The sequence below is a fragment of the Nesoenas mayeri genome, assembly GCF_963082525.1.
Source record: "Nesoenas mayeri genome assembly, chromosome: 2".
Classification (NCBI taxonomy): domain Eukaryota; kingdom Metazoa; phylum Chordata; class Aves; order Columbiformes; family Columbidae; genus Nesoenas; species Nesoenas mayeri.
Window position 1 is genome coordinate 98,447,312 of NC_137543.1, and position 18,372 is coordinate 98,465,683.

The following is an 18,372-nucleotide window of genomic DNA, read 5'->3' on the forward strand; positions in this document are numbered from 1 at the left end:
CAGCATTATTAAGCCCACACCAATGTCAAGCATAACAGACATGGCAGTAATTTTAAATCTCATTTATGATCTCCTTTCAAAGCGGAGAATGGGGCAAAACATTAAAATCAAGTTTTACTTCTAAAGCATTTTATCTGATAAAGTTACATCTCTCTGACTTTACAGGTTGGACAGCACCTTCACTGAGCAAAACGGGTGTCCCAAGCTTAAAAGAAGTCTGCTTTTTTCTTTCTTTTTTATTTTTTTTTCTTCAAAGTTCGCTGCAACATTTTTTAAAACCAAGTTAACCGCACTTCCAAAACCATGAGTGTTCTATCTCAGATACCAAACAAAAACCACTCCTTTTTGATGGCTCACTGGCAGATGCAAGCTTTGAAACACAGCTTAATGACAAAAAGATCTAGTCAGGTTGTATTCAACAGCCTAAACATAGAATCTAGTTTTATAAACCTCTTCTGCCACACAGATAACTTTTCAACTTTCACATAGTCTACCAGCAGATAAAATTCTATTTAAAAATACTCAAAGTGTTAATTAGCAGTTTAGGTCATGCTTCAGAGCAGTTTTTTACTAATTAATAATTAATGCAGATTACAACGCAACAGTAGTACTAACCAAGTTCAGTGAGGAAGCTTACAGAGCAGAATCACTCACCAAAGTGTAAATGAATTCAAGCTAGAAACAATTTAAAAATGAATCAGAGCTCTCTAGTTTTCAGAACTGACTGTTTAAAATTAAACTTGTCTTTATATACAAGTCAGTAGATGCAACTCACATTACTTGGCATTGTTCACAGAAAGTATGAGGATGGAATGAATTTATCAGGATATTAAATCATACTGTTAGTCTAAAAAAGGGCTTTTAAATGTGTCACTTTGATAAAAGTGTGTACAATGAAAGTATTTTCAAGGCATTTATTTTCATTTGTTAAAAAAGAATTCAAGTGACATAATGTTAATGCTATGTATATACACCTTTAATCATGTTATATGTGCTTCAGGACTGTGACAGAGAATGCCTGATCTTGAAATAAAAATGTATGAAGGGAATAGGTAACGGAATTTCTTTGCTGTAAGATTATAACAACATTAAATGTGCTGTGAACCTCAAGCTATCGTCAGACCCCTGTGACCCAGACCCCCAGAAACACGCTAACAAGATTAGAGCAAACAGATGCAAATTGCACTGGTATTTTGCTAGTTTGAAACAAGGGTAAGTGAGGGCTTAGTCATAAGTTAACTGTAACAACTGCCTATCAGGGTTGCAAATAACTATCAGATATCACTAGGTCTACTGCATTTCCAAAAAATAGCCAGTTTCACTCCATCCATAGGCTGGCACCTCTCAGTATCTGCTGGGAAACAACATCTGCTTGAAAGCTGGAAGAGGGCACCCATTGGGGGTCCCTCCCCACCCTGGCAGAACGTGCTGCTGAAACACAACTCCCCATAGACGCAGAGCGGTATTCCTCAGCTGTTAGCTTCAAAGTCCAGCACAGATCTCTCAAGCAGTTCTAAAACTCGAGTTGAAAGAAAATCATTAAAGATGCAGGAAGCCCCAGCCTTGGCAGCAACAATTTCTATTGTTTTCAGCTTGTTCTGTTACCCATTCTTTCCCTTTTCCAGTTATATCATTATACTTAGAGGTTATTCACCTTTTCCTGAAAGACACTTTTTTTCCTCACAACAAGGTTGCCAATGCACGGTCCTGTACTTCCCAGCTGTCTCTCACCAATTTGCCTGATCTTCTCCAGCATCTTCAGGGAAAAGGATTAAGCACTATTTCATGTACTCTTGCGCACACTTCCTTCCACCATTATTCGCTTCTTAATGAATACAGATCTTCCCTTCCCGAAGGCTAACACCAGAAAAAATGGCACATGGGAGCAATGTAGTAGCTAAGGAAGACAAAGCCATATGAAGGGAAACCAAAGCAGTAAATTTCTCCAAAGAAAAACAAAAGGAAGAAGTGTAAAGAACCAAAAGCTGTGACAAAGACTGAAAGGAGCATCAAATAAATACAAAAGGTGAAAAGAATTAGAAAACTTAAGAGAAAGTAACAAAATCAGTCAAGAACATATTCAAGACAAGGAAGATCAAGCCTAAGAAGATCAAATAAAAAAATATGTGTAAAGGCAGAAGAGGCTAATCAGAAGCTGTTATAAAATTTTAATATTATATTTATTTCCAGAGTTATGTTCTTCTGTGTAACTACTGGGTAAAAACAAGCTTCTAAACAAACTATTTTGGATCTCAGAATCACAGAATAGTTTGGGTTGGAAGGGACCTTCCAAGCTCATCTAGTCCAACCCCCTTGCCATGAGAGCAAGGACATCTGCAACTGGATCAGGTTGCTCAGAGCCCTGTCCAGCCTGATCTGGAATGCCTCCAGGGATGGGGCATCTACCACCTCTCTGGGCAATCTGAGTGTTTCACCACCCTCATTGTAAAAAAATGTCTTCCTCATGTCTAGCCTCAATTTCTTCTCCTTTAGTTTAAAACCACTACCCCCTGTCCCCTCACAACAAAATAGCATCTGAGATATAAATATGCAACACAAATTGCCTAACACACTGTGCAGCAAACCTGGACTGTTCCTCATATTTAAGCTCAAAGCTCTCAAATTTGGAGATGCTTCAAACCCAGAGCTGGTGAGCTTGCAGTGGACAGGCAGGCTTAGAGCTCCAGCCCTGGCCTATCCCTGTTGGAAACAGCCCACGTGTGGCAAGGGCAGGCCCTGAGCTCCTCTCCCACCATCTCTCCCTGCCCTGCAGCACAAACAAATTGTCCCATAGCAGACATGACTGATTGTAAAGGAATCCCTGAGCTCCCCAGAGCAATCACGTGCTGCCAGGCACACCGAAGTGCAGAAACAGCAAGGACATGAATCGGCTTAGGGCTTGGCTGTGTGAGTGCTCCCCCCAAACCAACCCCAGCTGGCCAGCAGCACCTCAGCTATGCAGTGAAGGCATCCCGAGTGTCATCTGTGGGATTTCCTGGCTCAAGTAAATACAGAGAGGAAAGAAAAAACAAACCTAAGTGGAAGATACATGCCCTGCTCCTGGCCAACCAACTAATAAATTATTCTTCCTCTAGACTGGCAAAGGTAGGAATGTTGTGTAACAGTCTAACTCCTTCAATCGGTGCAAGCAGAAACTGGGTCCATTACAAGACAGAGAACAACTCAGACAAACTCTGTCAGAATTACTGATCTTTCCCTGTGTGTCACAGCATGACAGGAATAGGCAGGCCCTGGGTCAGGCAACGTGTCCTATCAGTTTGTTGACAGTGGGTGGTATGTTTGTCCCAGTCTCTGCAATTCAGAGCTCTCTCATAAAGAGAATGTCTTCCACCCTATACCAACTCAAAAAAAGCTTCAGACAAAGGGCAGGTATTACTATGCATACGATATGTATTTCATTATCTTAAAATATATACCTCTACTAAGCCTTGCACTTGGAATTAGCATCCAACAACAATTCTGTTTTGGAAGACTCCAGAATGTCAATGTCACATGGGTGAAGACAGGGGCTTTTTAAAGTTCCTTTTATGTATTTTCAAAAACAAGACATGCAATATAGTGAGGCAGTTCACAAACTTCAGAAAAAAGCTCTGCAGGTGGCCTAGATTGCTAAAATTCATACATCACTTTCTCTCCATTAAACATACAATACTTTATTCTTGGTATTTCTCCAATGTACCATTCAATCAAAGCAATATCTGTTAGCACTTAAACAGTAGAGTACAACAAGTAAACAGAAAAGGAGATAATTATTAACAAGGAATTACTGTTCATATAAAAATTTCATAGAGTTCTATTAAAAATATGCATATAGGTATTCAAGAACATTTTTGATATATCCACAGTACTTTCTCAGAACAAGAGCACTTGAAATGCCCTATTAAGGCACTATTATTTTTTTCTGAATTCAATAGCTTCACCCTACTTATTCTGAGATCATGTGATGTTATTGTCTTTCTGAAAAAGTGACTAAACATTAAATCTGCTGTGAACTGAAAATGCTGGCTACAAATTGGCAGCTCAGAAGGACGATACTAAGAATTGACTACAGGAAGAGTTCCCCTGACCCTTCGTCCTCACCTCTCCGTGAAGAAATTTATTTGATCAGGATCAAAGATGCTGCTCAAAACCTTGGGAGATTTTGGATAGAAACTTTCAAGGGAAATAAATTTTGAATCAGATGAAACAGGCTGTGTTCTGAGGGAGGGAAATGCTGAAGGGTGGATTGTCAGAGCCAGCTGCAGCAGTACAAGTAACTTGCCCAGTGTTTTGAGGTGTGCAGGTCGAACAGAACAAATTTAGCCTTACAGTGAAACACTGAGCTCAACCTATCACTGTACACCAAAGCAAGCTTTTACTTTCATCTCTACTCCTCTGCCATCTATTTGTACTCTTCCTATGGATAACTAAATTGCACTGATTTGAACAAGGTGCACTGCATTTACCAGCCATGAGGATTCTCTAACAGAGCTAAACTCAACTGAGTCTAGCCAATGTGAACAGGACAGAAAAATAGGGATGCTGCGAGATGGTCATTCATTGAAGGTGCAGAAAAGAGCACATATGGGTCTGGAAGAAAACTCGTCTCTTCCATGCACATCACAGGCTCATTTAACAATAAGCAATCACAATTTTGCTACTACGATTTTCAGTCTGTTTCCCCCCCATTGCTTGTTTCCTTTTTCTGTAGCACTATTTATCTCCCATTCCGTTTCTGTGAGGGACTTAGAAAACAAAGTTACAACAATGACAGTCATAACAGGGATAGTCAGTGCTAACAGTTTTCTAAACCAAATCAATTAAGTAACTACATGGAGAAAAATAATTAGAAGACCCACCAAAAACCCTGGATTGTCTCACACACCTCATAGTCACTGCATGCCTAAAGCATTTGACCAGGTACAGCAAAAGCTGCAATAAACTTCGGTGTAAGAACAGAAACCAGTTGATGGCAATGTAGATCTCTTGCCACAGCAGATAAGAATTTTACATTGAGCCATGTGATTAATGACATTTTACAAAAGCAATTAAAGTCTATCTTTGCAGAAACAGTTTCTCTATAATTATTTTGTATCCCTCATTGTGCCCTACCGGTTTCTTTCAATTATAGTCTACAAAGCTAAACTCCCTGAATTGATACTGCCACCGATAACAGAATTACTATTTTGGACTCATTACTTCAGTACATCACACTATTCTTACGCATGTCAGGAATAGGCAATCTAATGCAGTCTGGTGCTCTCGTTAAACTGTGTTCAACTGAATGAGAATGCCTTCATTTAAAAACTGTAAGGTGAGATACCGTCCTTCAGGGTCTTCATAAGCCAATGCTTGTTGTCAAAGTAGTTCTCAATTCAAAAGAAGAAAAAGAATGGTACTGGTTTTGGTAATGATACTCTTTCCACACATAAAGCCATTTACTTAGAAGACAACAAAAATCTGCAATTATTTTAGTTTAAACAGGAATAGCTCCAAAACTTCCAATCTAAGGACACAAGAAAGGGGCCAGGAGTGCCATGTAACACATTACACTGTTCACCTCAGTGATTAATGCATACAAATAGGTGATGCAGAATCTTCTAAGCATAGTCATTTCACCAAGGTACTGATGAGCTGCGGTTCTGTATATTGCCTATTGAAAACCTGATTTCAATCTCTCAATTTTTTTTTGGTCTGGCAAATACAGATAGCCCCTTACATAATCTTTTCCAGTATTATCTATACTTTTCAATGATCTCGGTTTAAAAGGCAACTCTGCTATCTAGAAATACTGTCAATGGAAGCAGCAGTGTGACTGGGGTGTCTGTGGTGAGAGGCTGGCAGCAGGGGCTGCATGGCGGCCCCTGTGAGGAGAGGCCTGGGCTGCCCCGCGCTGGGCACAGCCAGTTCCAACCACTCCCAGGGCATGGCTGAGCCCCCCAGCCACTGGTGGGGACCTCGGGGAAAGCCCGAGTAATGAAGGGAAAAACACCTCGTGAGGAAAAAGTGTGAAGAACAGCCCTGTGAGCACCAAGTGGAAAGGGAGGAGGTGCTGCAGGCAGGCTGGGAAGAAGAGGAGAAGAGGGAAGGTAGTTTTAGTTTTCTCTTTGTTTCTCACCATCCTACTCTATTTTTACTCGGCAATAAATTAAATTAAATTTCCCCAAGTCAAGTCTGTTTTGCCAGTGACAGTAACCAGTAAGTGATCTCCCTGTCCTTATCGTGACCCACGAGCTTTTCCATCTTATTTTCTCCCCTGTCCTGTTGAGGAGGGGGAGCAAGAGAGAGGCCAGGTGGGGGTCTGGCAGCCACCACACCGTGAAATAAATAAAACAAACCACCCAAAACTGCCCCCCCTTTCTATGTCCTTTCAAAGGATGTAGAAACAGAAACAGGGACTCTGTGAGGCCACTACCCTCCCTCCGACCCCCTCAAGCTGCACTTTGACATAAACAGTTTCCTGACTGGGAGCCAAATGATAGTTTTCCTCAAAAAGAAACTCCTGACTCCTCCAATTTTTATTCTTCATTTGGCTTGTCATCAGCTTCTTAAGTCATGTCTGCTCTTCGCACAATCACAGAAATTAAAAAGAGTATTTTATCTACTATTATGAGCAGATTATAATGAAATCAAGCAGCACATACAAATACCATTTAATATGTTGACATTCACATACATACATATAAAAACACACACTCTCAGGTAGGCAATCCAGGGTAAATTCTACATTTTACCATTAAAAAAAAATATATAGACATATCTATATCTATATATATAGAGAGATATATATTATATAACATAGGTACCATTTATATTGCCACTTTCATACAGAATGACACTGCAACTACCAGCAAACCATAATTACTAACCACATTAGGACAATCTATCACTTAGTAAATATTGGTTAATGTTTAAACTGGGAATGGATGGGCAACTTCATCAGACAGGTCAACGTGACTGAAACCAAGAAAGGTTATGTGAAGTATAAAAGGCTCAACCCTGAAGTAATTTCCTTTGGTTGTTTTTTACAATCAGGCCTAATGACCCATTGTAAAACTATGTTTTGTGAGAGCATTAGACAGGCACAATATGGACTAAATTCAACCAGTGTCCCTCATCTCCCTAAGGTCTAAGCTAAAAGCAGATTGTACACAAATACTCTGGTTCCATGCCTCCCACCCTCAGAAAGCTTCAATATAATGGGATTTGAGAACTAGCATGTCTAGAAAGCGAGGAAAGACCCAAATCTCTGAAGACATGAATTCAAGAAAACAAGAATTTCTACATTAAGCAGTTACAATTTCTCCTTTAAGTTACAGAATAAATGTATTAACTTACCTACTGTAAACTGTTTATATCCAAGCTTGTACACCTACACTGTATGTGTTTTTTTTAAAGACAACTTTTAAAGTAGTTGATAAAATGCTGACTTGAGCAGTCACCATAAAGACATTCTGTGGTTCCCATCAAAGACAAATCTTCATCTTATTGGGACATGCTATAAAGACTGATCAGACCAAACAGCTTTTAAATTCTGTATAGGAACTTTACTTAATGATGGAACATATATCAATTACACCTTGTTTTCTCCTATCTCACAGACACTGCAACTCCTTAGCAATACTTTCTTAACATACTAAGTCATCACAACATGATACTGGAAAACTGAGCACAAGAGTGGAAACGGGTGCCCCAAAGACATAAAAAATCGCTATAATCCAGTCTTAAAATTTGAGTAAAATGCAGATGAAGGAAGATTTTTCTACACTGTTAAAGAAGCGCCTTTGCATAATGAACCTGTTCTGTATATCAGGAAGACTGACAAACTGGCTACACGATGGTGGCTGACACTTTGAGAAACCTAGTTCTGAGACTGAGATCTAATTACTTTGCCCAGCTCCTAGCAGGGAGCACAGAGGTTTCAAATTATAAATTAAAAGATCATAGTAGAAGTACCTGAAGATGCCTCTAGTTAAAATACCTCTTGGGACACAGTGTAAATATTAATCAGAGATGGCCTGCATACAAACACTGTGCAGTTATTGAAGATCACTTCTGGAAATGACAGTTCACCTGATAATTAGGAAATTTCGAAGTTCCGTAAGACTCATGGTAAAAGTCAGGTGATCTAAAAAATGAGACACCACAAGGTCTCTTAAAAATTCTGTCTCTCTTTTGGCTGTTAGTGTGATAACAAACATAAGTATGCTTCTTTTCCATTTTCTGATTAAGAAGGATAAAAAGATAAAGTCAAATAAAAAGTGTTTATGAGAATTATCTCAATGGGAGTTGAGAACGGGCAATTACACTGTTTCCAGATGGATGAGTTGAAGGCCACCATAAAGATCTATCTGTTGAAACCATATCTTGAACCAGCAGAATGACACTGTTCTGAAGAGGGTTTCCTGACAATGCCCTTAGGATGGAGAAATAAAGCTAGAAAAAAACTCCTTCATATTTCATACAAAGAGTTCTAAATAATTCCAAGACACTAGTTTTCCTTGGGAGTACAGTAAGCTTCCAACCAAATCAAACAGGGGAGCCATTTTCCTGGAAAACTAGAAAGACGACTATTAGAGAAAACAAAAGAAAAAAAAGAGACAAGGCACATTCTTTTTACAAAGTTTCCTGTATTGTAAACTGTGCACTACAAAATTCAGGCATCCAATAAAAATCTACGGTACCCCTTAAGAAAGGGGAACTCAAGGAAAGTCAAACTTTTAAACTTAAAACTGGCAACTAGGATAATGACCTTGGAATCTGGACAGAAAATCAAGACAATTTAGTTAAGCCAACCAATCTACAGACATAGCTGCCCTACAGAGTGCAGACACAATGCAGGTAAAACTTATTCAATTTAAGTAGTCAGTCAAAACATTTTAAAACCTTCAATATATAGTATTTTTTAAACTTTCAATATATATATATAGATAGCCACACTACAACAGTATACCACTCATGCAACCTTTCGATTTTCTTTTAAAAAAATAGGTGAAGAAAACTGTATCATACCTATGGCTGATATCCAAATTAAAACTTAACAAATATAAGCTGGCTCTGGATTCAGAATTTGTATTTAATCCCCTGTCCCATAACACTGCTGCCTCCTGAACCCATCTGGCGCTTCAGAAGTTGTTACCAATGATCTATGAAGACAGAGGGTTACATTTCATTTCTTTTGCATACATGAACTTAAGCTTCTACCATGTATCTATTTCATAGTATAATATATTCTTAACCAACAGTCTTGTAAGCTACAGTATTTTACTTCACTTAGATAATGAAAGTTCACTGTTAGACTCATAAAGCACAGTGAAAAAGAGCTTCACATTCTTCTTCGTTAGTGGAAGATGATTCCCAAATACATAACTTAATGCAGTATCTTTAAACAAATTTAAATGAAAGAAACGTAATTATAAGTAAAAACTCCTACTTTTCTGGTTGGCTTTTGCAAAAGTAAACCATTATTGTATATAAGACCCCTGCCAATTCATCAGTTCTCTTTCCAGTTGAAATACTATTTTCACAGAAGGGCTGAGGTTGGCATGGACCTCTGAAAGCCACCTGGTACCACCTCCCTGCTCAAGCAGGGCCACCTACAGCCAGCTGGCCAGGACCATGTCCAGAAAGATCCAGGGATGGCATTTCCACAACCTCCCTGGCAACCTACGTCACACTCACAGTGAAAAAGTTTTTCCTGATGTTCAGAGGAACCTCCTGTGTTTGTGCTTGTTGCCTGCTGGCCTGTCACTGGGCACCACTGAGAAGGGCCTAGCTCTGTCCTCTTTGCATCTTCCCTTCAGGTATCTATAGACACTGATGAGATCCCTCAGAGCCTTCTCTTCTCCAGGCTGAAATGTCCCAGCTCTCCTATGAGAGGAGAAGCTTCATTCTCAGTCTCAACCATCTTCATTGGACTCTCTCCAGTATCTCCATGTCTCTCTTGCACTTAGGAGCCACTTTTGTTCATTTTTTCTAATAAAACTTCAAAAATCTTGTGTTCCATTACCTTGTAAGAAATCCCTGAAGGAGCTGGCACTACATATGGAATTCAGCAGCCCAGTTACTCCTTTTTTTTACCTGCAGATCACTTATAGGAAGCTAGAATTAAAATCTTTCCCAAAACTCATGCTTTTTAAAGTTTAACCGTTCCTTAATGTTTCTGTGAATATTATTTTCCAGAATTACATCAATATGTAAAATCCTAGAGTAAATTCAATGAAAAGTATGACTTTAACAATTGCTAATAGATTATTTGTTTTCTTCCTAGTCTCATAATATTCAGTCACAATAACCCAGGTAACTATGTTATCCAAAAAGCAGTAATGACTGCGGTCAGTATAAATATTACAAATCCCATTTTCGTAAAGGGAGGGCATGCTGACCTAGGTTATCATCTTACTCCCTTAAGAATAAATAAAATTCAGGAAAAACAGATAGAGATCTGAAATAATGTTCTGTCCTAAAAAATCAAGAAGCATCCCTTTTTCTAACGCAGTGTCAGAAACACCATGATGCTTCTAGAAAAAGAGTTTGGCTTTTTTTAGTAACAAGTACGAATATATTGAGTATGTTTCTTCTTTGTATTGTACAGTAGGTTGTACTCCCACAAAACAGACGTCACAAAATGGGAGAAGTTTTGGTTGGAAGTACATGAGCCTACAGGTTTCATTTTTGAAAGCATTTGAAGCAATATGAAATCTTAACGTCTTCAAACCAGAAGTTCTAGAAGCCTTACACAGCACTACACTGTTTCCCGGGAGAAGCTTTTGTCTTTTAAAATTTTGCACTGCTTCTACATTTTCATGCTGTATTTCAAAAGCATCATACTCCAGCATTAAAGTTACAGGCAATGTCTTGTGGACCAGACACTTGTTTATATTGGAAGTACAACCAATTAAACTCAACCTTGTAATTTAAAGCTTCATGGAACAGTGATTTTTATGGCCTGATAAGTAATGGAGACAAACTTAGGTAACCCAGAAAGACCCAGACAAATATATTTATTCAATGGCAAATGTTTACTAGTCAGACTGCAGAAACAATACTGTCTTTTCCCCGCTTCATTGCAAAGTACTGCGTGTACACCCACATGAACACAGCCAGAGAGAACAAGGGACACAGTTACAAAAGAACACTAAACTAGTGGATAATTTATCTGTCCTGCTGAGGAAGTCCAGGGAAGTGAGCAAAAACATCTGAAAAGAAAAAAGAACACCCACGAGAGGACTAAACATAAGAAAGTAAAGATATAGCACTGAATTAAGATGGTGCAGAAACTTTAAACAGTACCCTACACCCACCTACATAGATGCAACTTAAATTATTGAAGTCTCCCCTGAAGCATTTACCTATGAATCCAACAGGCCACAGAGCTCCTGCCAGAAAATATCTCTGAAATTACCACTTACATAAAGCAAAGTGTAGCACTGATCAAACATTTAGCCAGAAGAAAAAGCAAGCATTAGGTTGATAAAGAACACAACAGCTGCACTTGTGCTAGGTAGTGCTTACATCTTTCAGACTAGCTGCTATTATTTCAAGTGTGATGCTTACCTTTTATAGTTTCCTCCACAACTTCTACTACACGATCTATCTGCTGAACCTAAAAAAAGTCAGAAGGTCAATATCCAAGTAGTCAACAACTGGATATACTTAATATAAACTCCTCTTTCAAAAGTGTGTTCTTCTGGATTAAGGGGGAGTAAAGAGTTTGGGGCTATATTTTTAGTCTTTTTTTTTTTTCTGTGCATCTTGCTTCAGCTGCCAAAAGTAACCTTAAAACTCACCACCTAACTTAAACCAAATTTTGTCCTGTATGTCTGGCAAAAATCACCAGATGATTAGAAAAGAGGGACGCTAGAAAAGAGTTCAGGCCTTAACTGCTGCTCATGGTCTCTGAAAGGCAACCGTCACCCAGGCTGTCACCACCTGGGCAGCTCAAATAGCCCCTATGGGCTCCCTCTCCCCACTCTCAACTCCAAAACAGTAGATGGTAGAGAACATAACGAGAAGCTGAGGATATTGTGAGGGTGGATATAGGGGGAAAAATTAAGGAAGTATTGCAAGGGAAACAGACTGGAATATGGGAAGAAATTAAAAACACTGTGGTGAAATTCAAGGGAAGAAGACCTTGTCCTGGACTTACTTGTGGTACCGACTGGAAATGGAAGAAGTTTTAGCGTTACACTTGCCAAAATTCACCCATAACATGAAAAACAGTTAGTTATTTCTTACTAGAAAAAGTTAAGGGTCCATACAGTATAGATATTTTGGTATATGAAGTAGAAGGCATCAGCATTAACAGTCAAATTCTGAAAGTTGAGATTCTTCCTTCAACTTTCATGCAAAGTGTATATTCTGTGTAATGTCTAACTATAAACGTGCATATATGCTTACATATATTGCAGGAAAGCCAAATACAGAAAGCCCTACTTTGCACACTTAAATCAGTTCATAATTTTTCCACAATATTCCTTTTTAAACACTGCTTCTCTAAGCTGTACATTATATGAAATAGATTCAGTGTGATTTTTGCAGTCATTTCTTTTGCGGTTTGCCTCCAGAGCAAGCACAAAAGCACAAGTTGCAGGGGCTTCAAAAGCAGAACCTGGTTTGCAACAAGGAGCCTGGAACTTGGATCTTTTGCATCAAAGCCATTAAGTCTCTGTGCCCTTAAACCACCGAGTTTGTAATTTCCTGTAAACAAACCTCTGCACAACCATCTGTATTTCACATTCATTTTCCAATCAGTCTAATAGCAGCTTAAAAAAAAAAAAAAGCTCATCTGTAGTTGGTGTCTGATCTAGAGTTCCTAACTAAAGTCAGTGGGAGTCTGTTCCTTTCCTTGTCTGGATGTTGGATTAAGTCCATGTAACAAAACTTCTTTTTTTTTTCCTTAAACCTTTTGAAATACAGCCTTCTCTAAACCCAAATCTCTGCCACTTCAGGTTTCTGAATACAGCATATTACTTATGAATCCTAGAAATTATGTTATTTAAAGTATTATTACTATTGACATTTTAATAATCTTATAAATATATATATATTTAAATCATTTTATGCATTACAAGCATTCATATGACAGATATACATCAATATTTAGCAATCTACTTGTAAAGAAAGCACACATTAGCATTTGTGTGGAACACGTGTATTTAAGCACTTGCATACACATCCCTTTTAGATATGGGTTAAAAAATAATGACTTGAGATACTTACATATAGACTTTCTACTTATTTCTTTAAAAATAAAAAAAATGTGACTTGAAAATAGAAGTATACAAATTTACAACTATAGACAGAAAACACAGTCTATGCCAAATATATTGCCTAAAATATCACTGCTACAAATCTCAATACTAAACTGTTTAAGTTCATCATCATTTTAAAACAAGAGAAACCTGGTTGGTTCCTAACCTGAACCACAATTACATTTTCTTGGGTATACAGAGGCCTGCAGGATTCTTTTCTCCACACCTCACTAACCTTACAGGTATTTCTGTTCTGGAGCGGTATCAAAGGCATCTGCAAACCTTCTCGACCAGAGACCCAATAATATCTCCACCAGGTATCAGGAAGCCCATGAAGCACAAAGACTTAAGAGTTCTTAGTGGTGTATGAAGGGAATAAGACACCATTCCTCAATGTTTCTCTGGAATGAACCTGAATAAACCAAACCTTCAGGACCTACAGCAGGTACATTAGTGCTGGATGTAGTTTGTGCACCATACTTGGCTTCACGGATCTTGTGAGATCTTGTTTCTAGTATAAGCATGTACCATGGTGGACATTTTATTCATGACAAATCATTCTCCATTAGGGCCTGGATGGAACAAAAGCTAAGGGCAGACTGGAGGAGGCAGCTGAGCAGGACTAAAGAAAACAAACAAATAAACAAGACACTACAAATCATGGGTGATGCAGAAATCTGGGCTGAGACGGACATAGGACAAGAGCACAGGCCAGGCCAATGGGATGGAGAAACCAAAGCAGGCAACTGGCTGGTCAAAAAGCAAGGAAAAAAGAAGAGAGCTGTATCAAAGCATGAGTTAAAATAAAGACCAGGAAAAAAAATCTGATCCTGGTGGGATCAGAGCTCAAATCCTGTGCATCCAGCCCTTTCACACACAAGAAAGACATGAGGCAATCCACGCCGTGGCTGAAGCTGCAGGTCACTCCTGAACACACAAGTACAAGCCAGTCACGTTTCAAACCAAGCACCTCCCAGGACAGCCCAGCACTCCCCTGGGAGACAGAAGCCCTGAGCTCTCCAACTACGCACAGTAATTAGCAAGAGGAGTACAGAAATGCATACATAGGCCATTTGTCATCAAAGTCCCCCAGATCCCTTTGTACTGTCACTGTCATGTTCAACAGATGACTGGTGGGTGTAAACAGCCCAAAGACAGGCCTGTGATGTGCTACATCTGCCGTCTCACCTGAGGTGATCTGTGAGTGCAGACAGACGTGCACGTCGAGGATGGTCACACAAATTCTTCCAGGCTCTCAGACATGATCCAAGTTGTCTCAGAATCAGTATTAACATCCTGAAAGTGTTTCGCATGAGATGGACTCCAGAAAAAAACAACATAACCTCTAAGAGAGCTCCTATAAACTCTGAATACTCCTAGCAAGCAGTTAAGTGGGAGGGTGCACATTTATTTACCCTGAGATTTTATACACTGTAGAAGTCAGCGAGGCTCAGACCAAAGAAAACTATCTAGAAAAATGCATCCGTGAACCTACCACGAAAATAAGAGAAACTTTCTGACATTCTTTTCAGGGAAGCACCAAGACCTCTGCAAAGACCCTGCACTGTCATCTGGGAAGACAAAACCTTGTACAAGATTCACAGTTAAATAAAAATACTTTCAGTTTGTTGTGTCCACTGAAATATACAGAGAAGAATTTTGTGGGTAAAGATATTTGGACCAATCTCTTTCTGAAGTGATAGGACCAACACAAAACAAGAGAGATGGTCTTCAGATGTCCCTTACAACTAAAGCAAGGTAAAAAGTGTTAAATGTCCCAGAAGCAAACAGTTAGCTCTTATAGTGAAGACATCAAATGACTTAATGGTCTTTTCTGAGAGAGTAGCCTCTGTGTCCTTCTCTCTGTGGCTGCAGCCATGATAAGGAAATAGAGGGTGGTTGTAAAAACAAGCAGTTCATGAACATCCAGTATTTTCTGGAGAACACAGACTGCCTTTTAATGGAGTCTGCTATCTGAGCATCTGAGACACCCCAGAAAAGCTGTCTGGTTCAAGCTGCACCACTGAAAAGTTTGAGGAATGATCTGGCCCAACAATGTATTACAAAAAAGGTGGGAATGTTTAAGGCTTCCTGGTAGTCTATGAGGTATTCACTTTCTCTCCTTTTGATACAGCCCAGCGATAATTTCTGATGGAGTCAGGGCAGGCAGCATACCAACACCAGGGGGACACGGCCCTTTGACAGCTCTGCTACAGAGCTCGTGCTTTCTGGACTTATGCCACTGCCTGTTAGATAACGGCTATTCTGGTCCTATTTGAAGAAGGTTAAATCCTATAAAGCGAGCATTTCAATTTCTTCAGAAAATACCTCCTTATACTGTGACTTGAATTTTATTCTCAGAAGACAGTGCCTCCCAGGTGATGAAAAATCACTGGAGGAGTCAGGAAACATCTTGACATTCAAATCAGCAGTTTCCTTCAAGTTACCTTTTGCTTCTTAGCACAGTGATACCTCAACACATGTGAGTGCAGAATACATCTCACTCTTTGCTGTCTCCAAATCATAAGATTGCAGAATTATTCCTGCATCTGACATGCCATTTTTTTAAGTGTTCACAATGGATCCACATCGACTGGCTGGCAACTGTTGTTTCTGCTGGGGGACTGCGATTAACCTGGCAGAATCAGCAGCAAATAAAAACAAATCAGAGACGAAGCATGAGATCTCTGACACTTGCCACTAGTGACTGTCTTTTGGCCAAGAAGTTTGCGGTTTCACCCTGTGATGAGTCTCAGCTCTCAAAACCACTGGCACAGTTACCACCATTGGTTAAAAATGGCAGCCAGGTACTCTTCACAACCAGGCTTCTCAGGAACTCTTCCCAAAGCAAATGCAGTTGTTCCCCACACCCAGCTACCTTCCAGCATGGAAGGAAACATCTTTCCACCACAGAAGGTCTGAAGGTTGAAGCTTCCCTGATGCTGACAGGACAGTGACAACTCTCCCAAGGAACTACCCCCGGAGCCTCCCCAGTCTGTCCTTCCCCTGGCACAACGACTGAGCTCCCCAGAGACAGAAATTTCTCAGGGGGTAACACAAGCAATGTGTAAGCATAGAATCACAGAACGTCCTGAGATGGAAGGGACCCGCAAGGATCACTGAGTCCAAACTCCTGTCCCTGCATATGACAACCCCACAGTTCACACCATGTGTCTGAGGGTGTTGTCCAGTCTCTTCTTGAACACCGTGAGGCTTGGGGCCATGACACCTCCCTGGGGAGCCTGTTCCAGTGCTCCACCACCCTCTGAGGGAAGAACCTTTTCCTCATGTCCAACCTAAACCTCCCCTGGCACATATTTCTGCCATTCCCTCGGGTTCTGTCACTGGTCAACAGAGCGAAGAGATCAGCACCTGTCCCTCCTGCTCCCCTTGTGAGGAAGCTGTAGCCCCATGAGGTCTCCTCTTAGTCAAGTACATCAAGTATCAGAAACTGACTATCAAAAAAAGATATTGAAGCCAGTGAAGGAGGGGGGAAAAAAAACTTGAAATACCGAAGACTAGAAATGTTAACTGAAAAAAACACCGCAAAACAAACAAAACACTTAGCCAATGCCTGAGAGAAACTGAGGACAGGGTAGAGTTTCTTCCACAGCATGAGGCCACTACCAAAGCAAATGTCAGCACTCAGCTGCTTATGAACATCCTTGTCATGAGCATACATAAACATTCATAACTACTTGAAGCAAAGCAATCTTTTTTTCTCATCTAGGGAAAATCCTACCCATCTTTGATTTTCCTTCACATACATAACAAACAAATTGGTTACTACACAGATAAATTAATCTTAGATTACTACAACCCCCTACTAGTAATCCTACAGATTATAAATCCAGTTCACTAACTCACAGTTTCATCTCACCTCCTGTAGGCAGCTCTGTCATATGTTAAAAGCCTACTCAGCCAATCCCCTCACTGAAGCCAGTAAAGGGGAAATATACAGCTTCAAAAGTCACTTCAGATCTTCTAAAAATCTAAGTTATCTTAGAGATAATTATCTTCCTTGACCATAAAGGGAGCTGAGCAAAACAGACTCTTAAATTACAGTACACTTAGGCAGCATAAATCCAGGCCTTAATACGTAACTTCAAAAGGCATGTGACTAGACACTTTGGCTTCAGAGGGATAACATCTGTGTTTAAAACCCTTGCTGACAACAGTGACCATAGTAATGGGCCATATTCTGGTTTAAGAAGGTATTCTGAGAGTAGGCTCTACACAAACTTCAAAGGGAAGGAGGCTACCCCAGAAAAGCCCATGAACAACCGATTTTTATTGCTAAACACTGACACAGCTTAAGCATAATACTTATCTAAATTAATTCCTACACCTTTTGATTCATAAGACAGTACATAACTGCTGTGGAAAAGAATAGTTTCTGTTTGCATGTCCACTTTTCAGTTTAAAAGCAGGTGCTTAACTGCAATTCTTCCCCGGTTAAAGTGTCATATCTGAATATTAGCATGGCAATTCAAAAGTCGAGGTCAACCAACTGAGTAGTACTGACAGCCTGAATTTTGCACGAAAACATTCTTGGCTGTACGTTACAGAAGAACAGTGTGCACCTGTTCCCAGGCTTTCAGCATACTTTCCAAGAAGCTCTGCTAATTCACATCATTCAAAATAAAATTCCATCAAATTTGTCTTTCATGAAGTACACACTGGATATTTGCATTTATGCAAGGCTCCAGTTCAAGGGCAGCAGAGAGGCTTGCAATCTTTAACGCAGTCTGACCTTACAAACACTGCAAGGTAGGGAAGTATCATTATCTCTGTTTTGCAAACACGATTGAAACTTTTATGAATGAAACATCAGAAATATCATACATCATCCTCATTTAGGACACCAAAGCAGTAGGGATGTACAGGCGTTTGGCATGTTGCTAAGATGATACTGATTTTCTTTCACAGCTATGTTCACCAAATGGTTTTACAAATGCAGAACTAAGGTGCATTACATTTAAAAGCATATACTAGTTATAGATGCACAGCTTGAGAAGTCAAATGCCTGGGTTTTTTTAATGTACTTAGCACTTTTTATACGGAACCATTTATTTTACAGCAGTGCTCTTAGGGTTAACATGCTGCTACTGGGACTGCT

General features: G+C 39.7%; 1 protein-coding gene across 3 annotated transcripts in view; it reads right to left on the reverse strand.

The window, feature by feature from the left end:
- CDKAL1 (CDKAL1 threonylcarbamoyladenosine tRNA methylthiotransferase) overlaps window positions 1–18,372 on the reverse strand; it is a gene marked incomplete at its 3' end in the record, with an annotated part of 411,084 nt that overhangs the window by 264,880 nt on the left and 127,832 nt on the right. For all 3 annotated transcript variants that reach the window (XM_080340058.1, XM_080340057.1, XM_080340059.1), the window contains one exon: window positions 11,557–11,605. In XM_080340058.1, coding sequence (XP_080196184.1) covers window positions 11,557–11,605 — 49 coding nt within the window. The remainder of the gene's footprint in view (window positions 1–11,556; window positions 11,606–18,372) is intronic.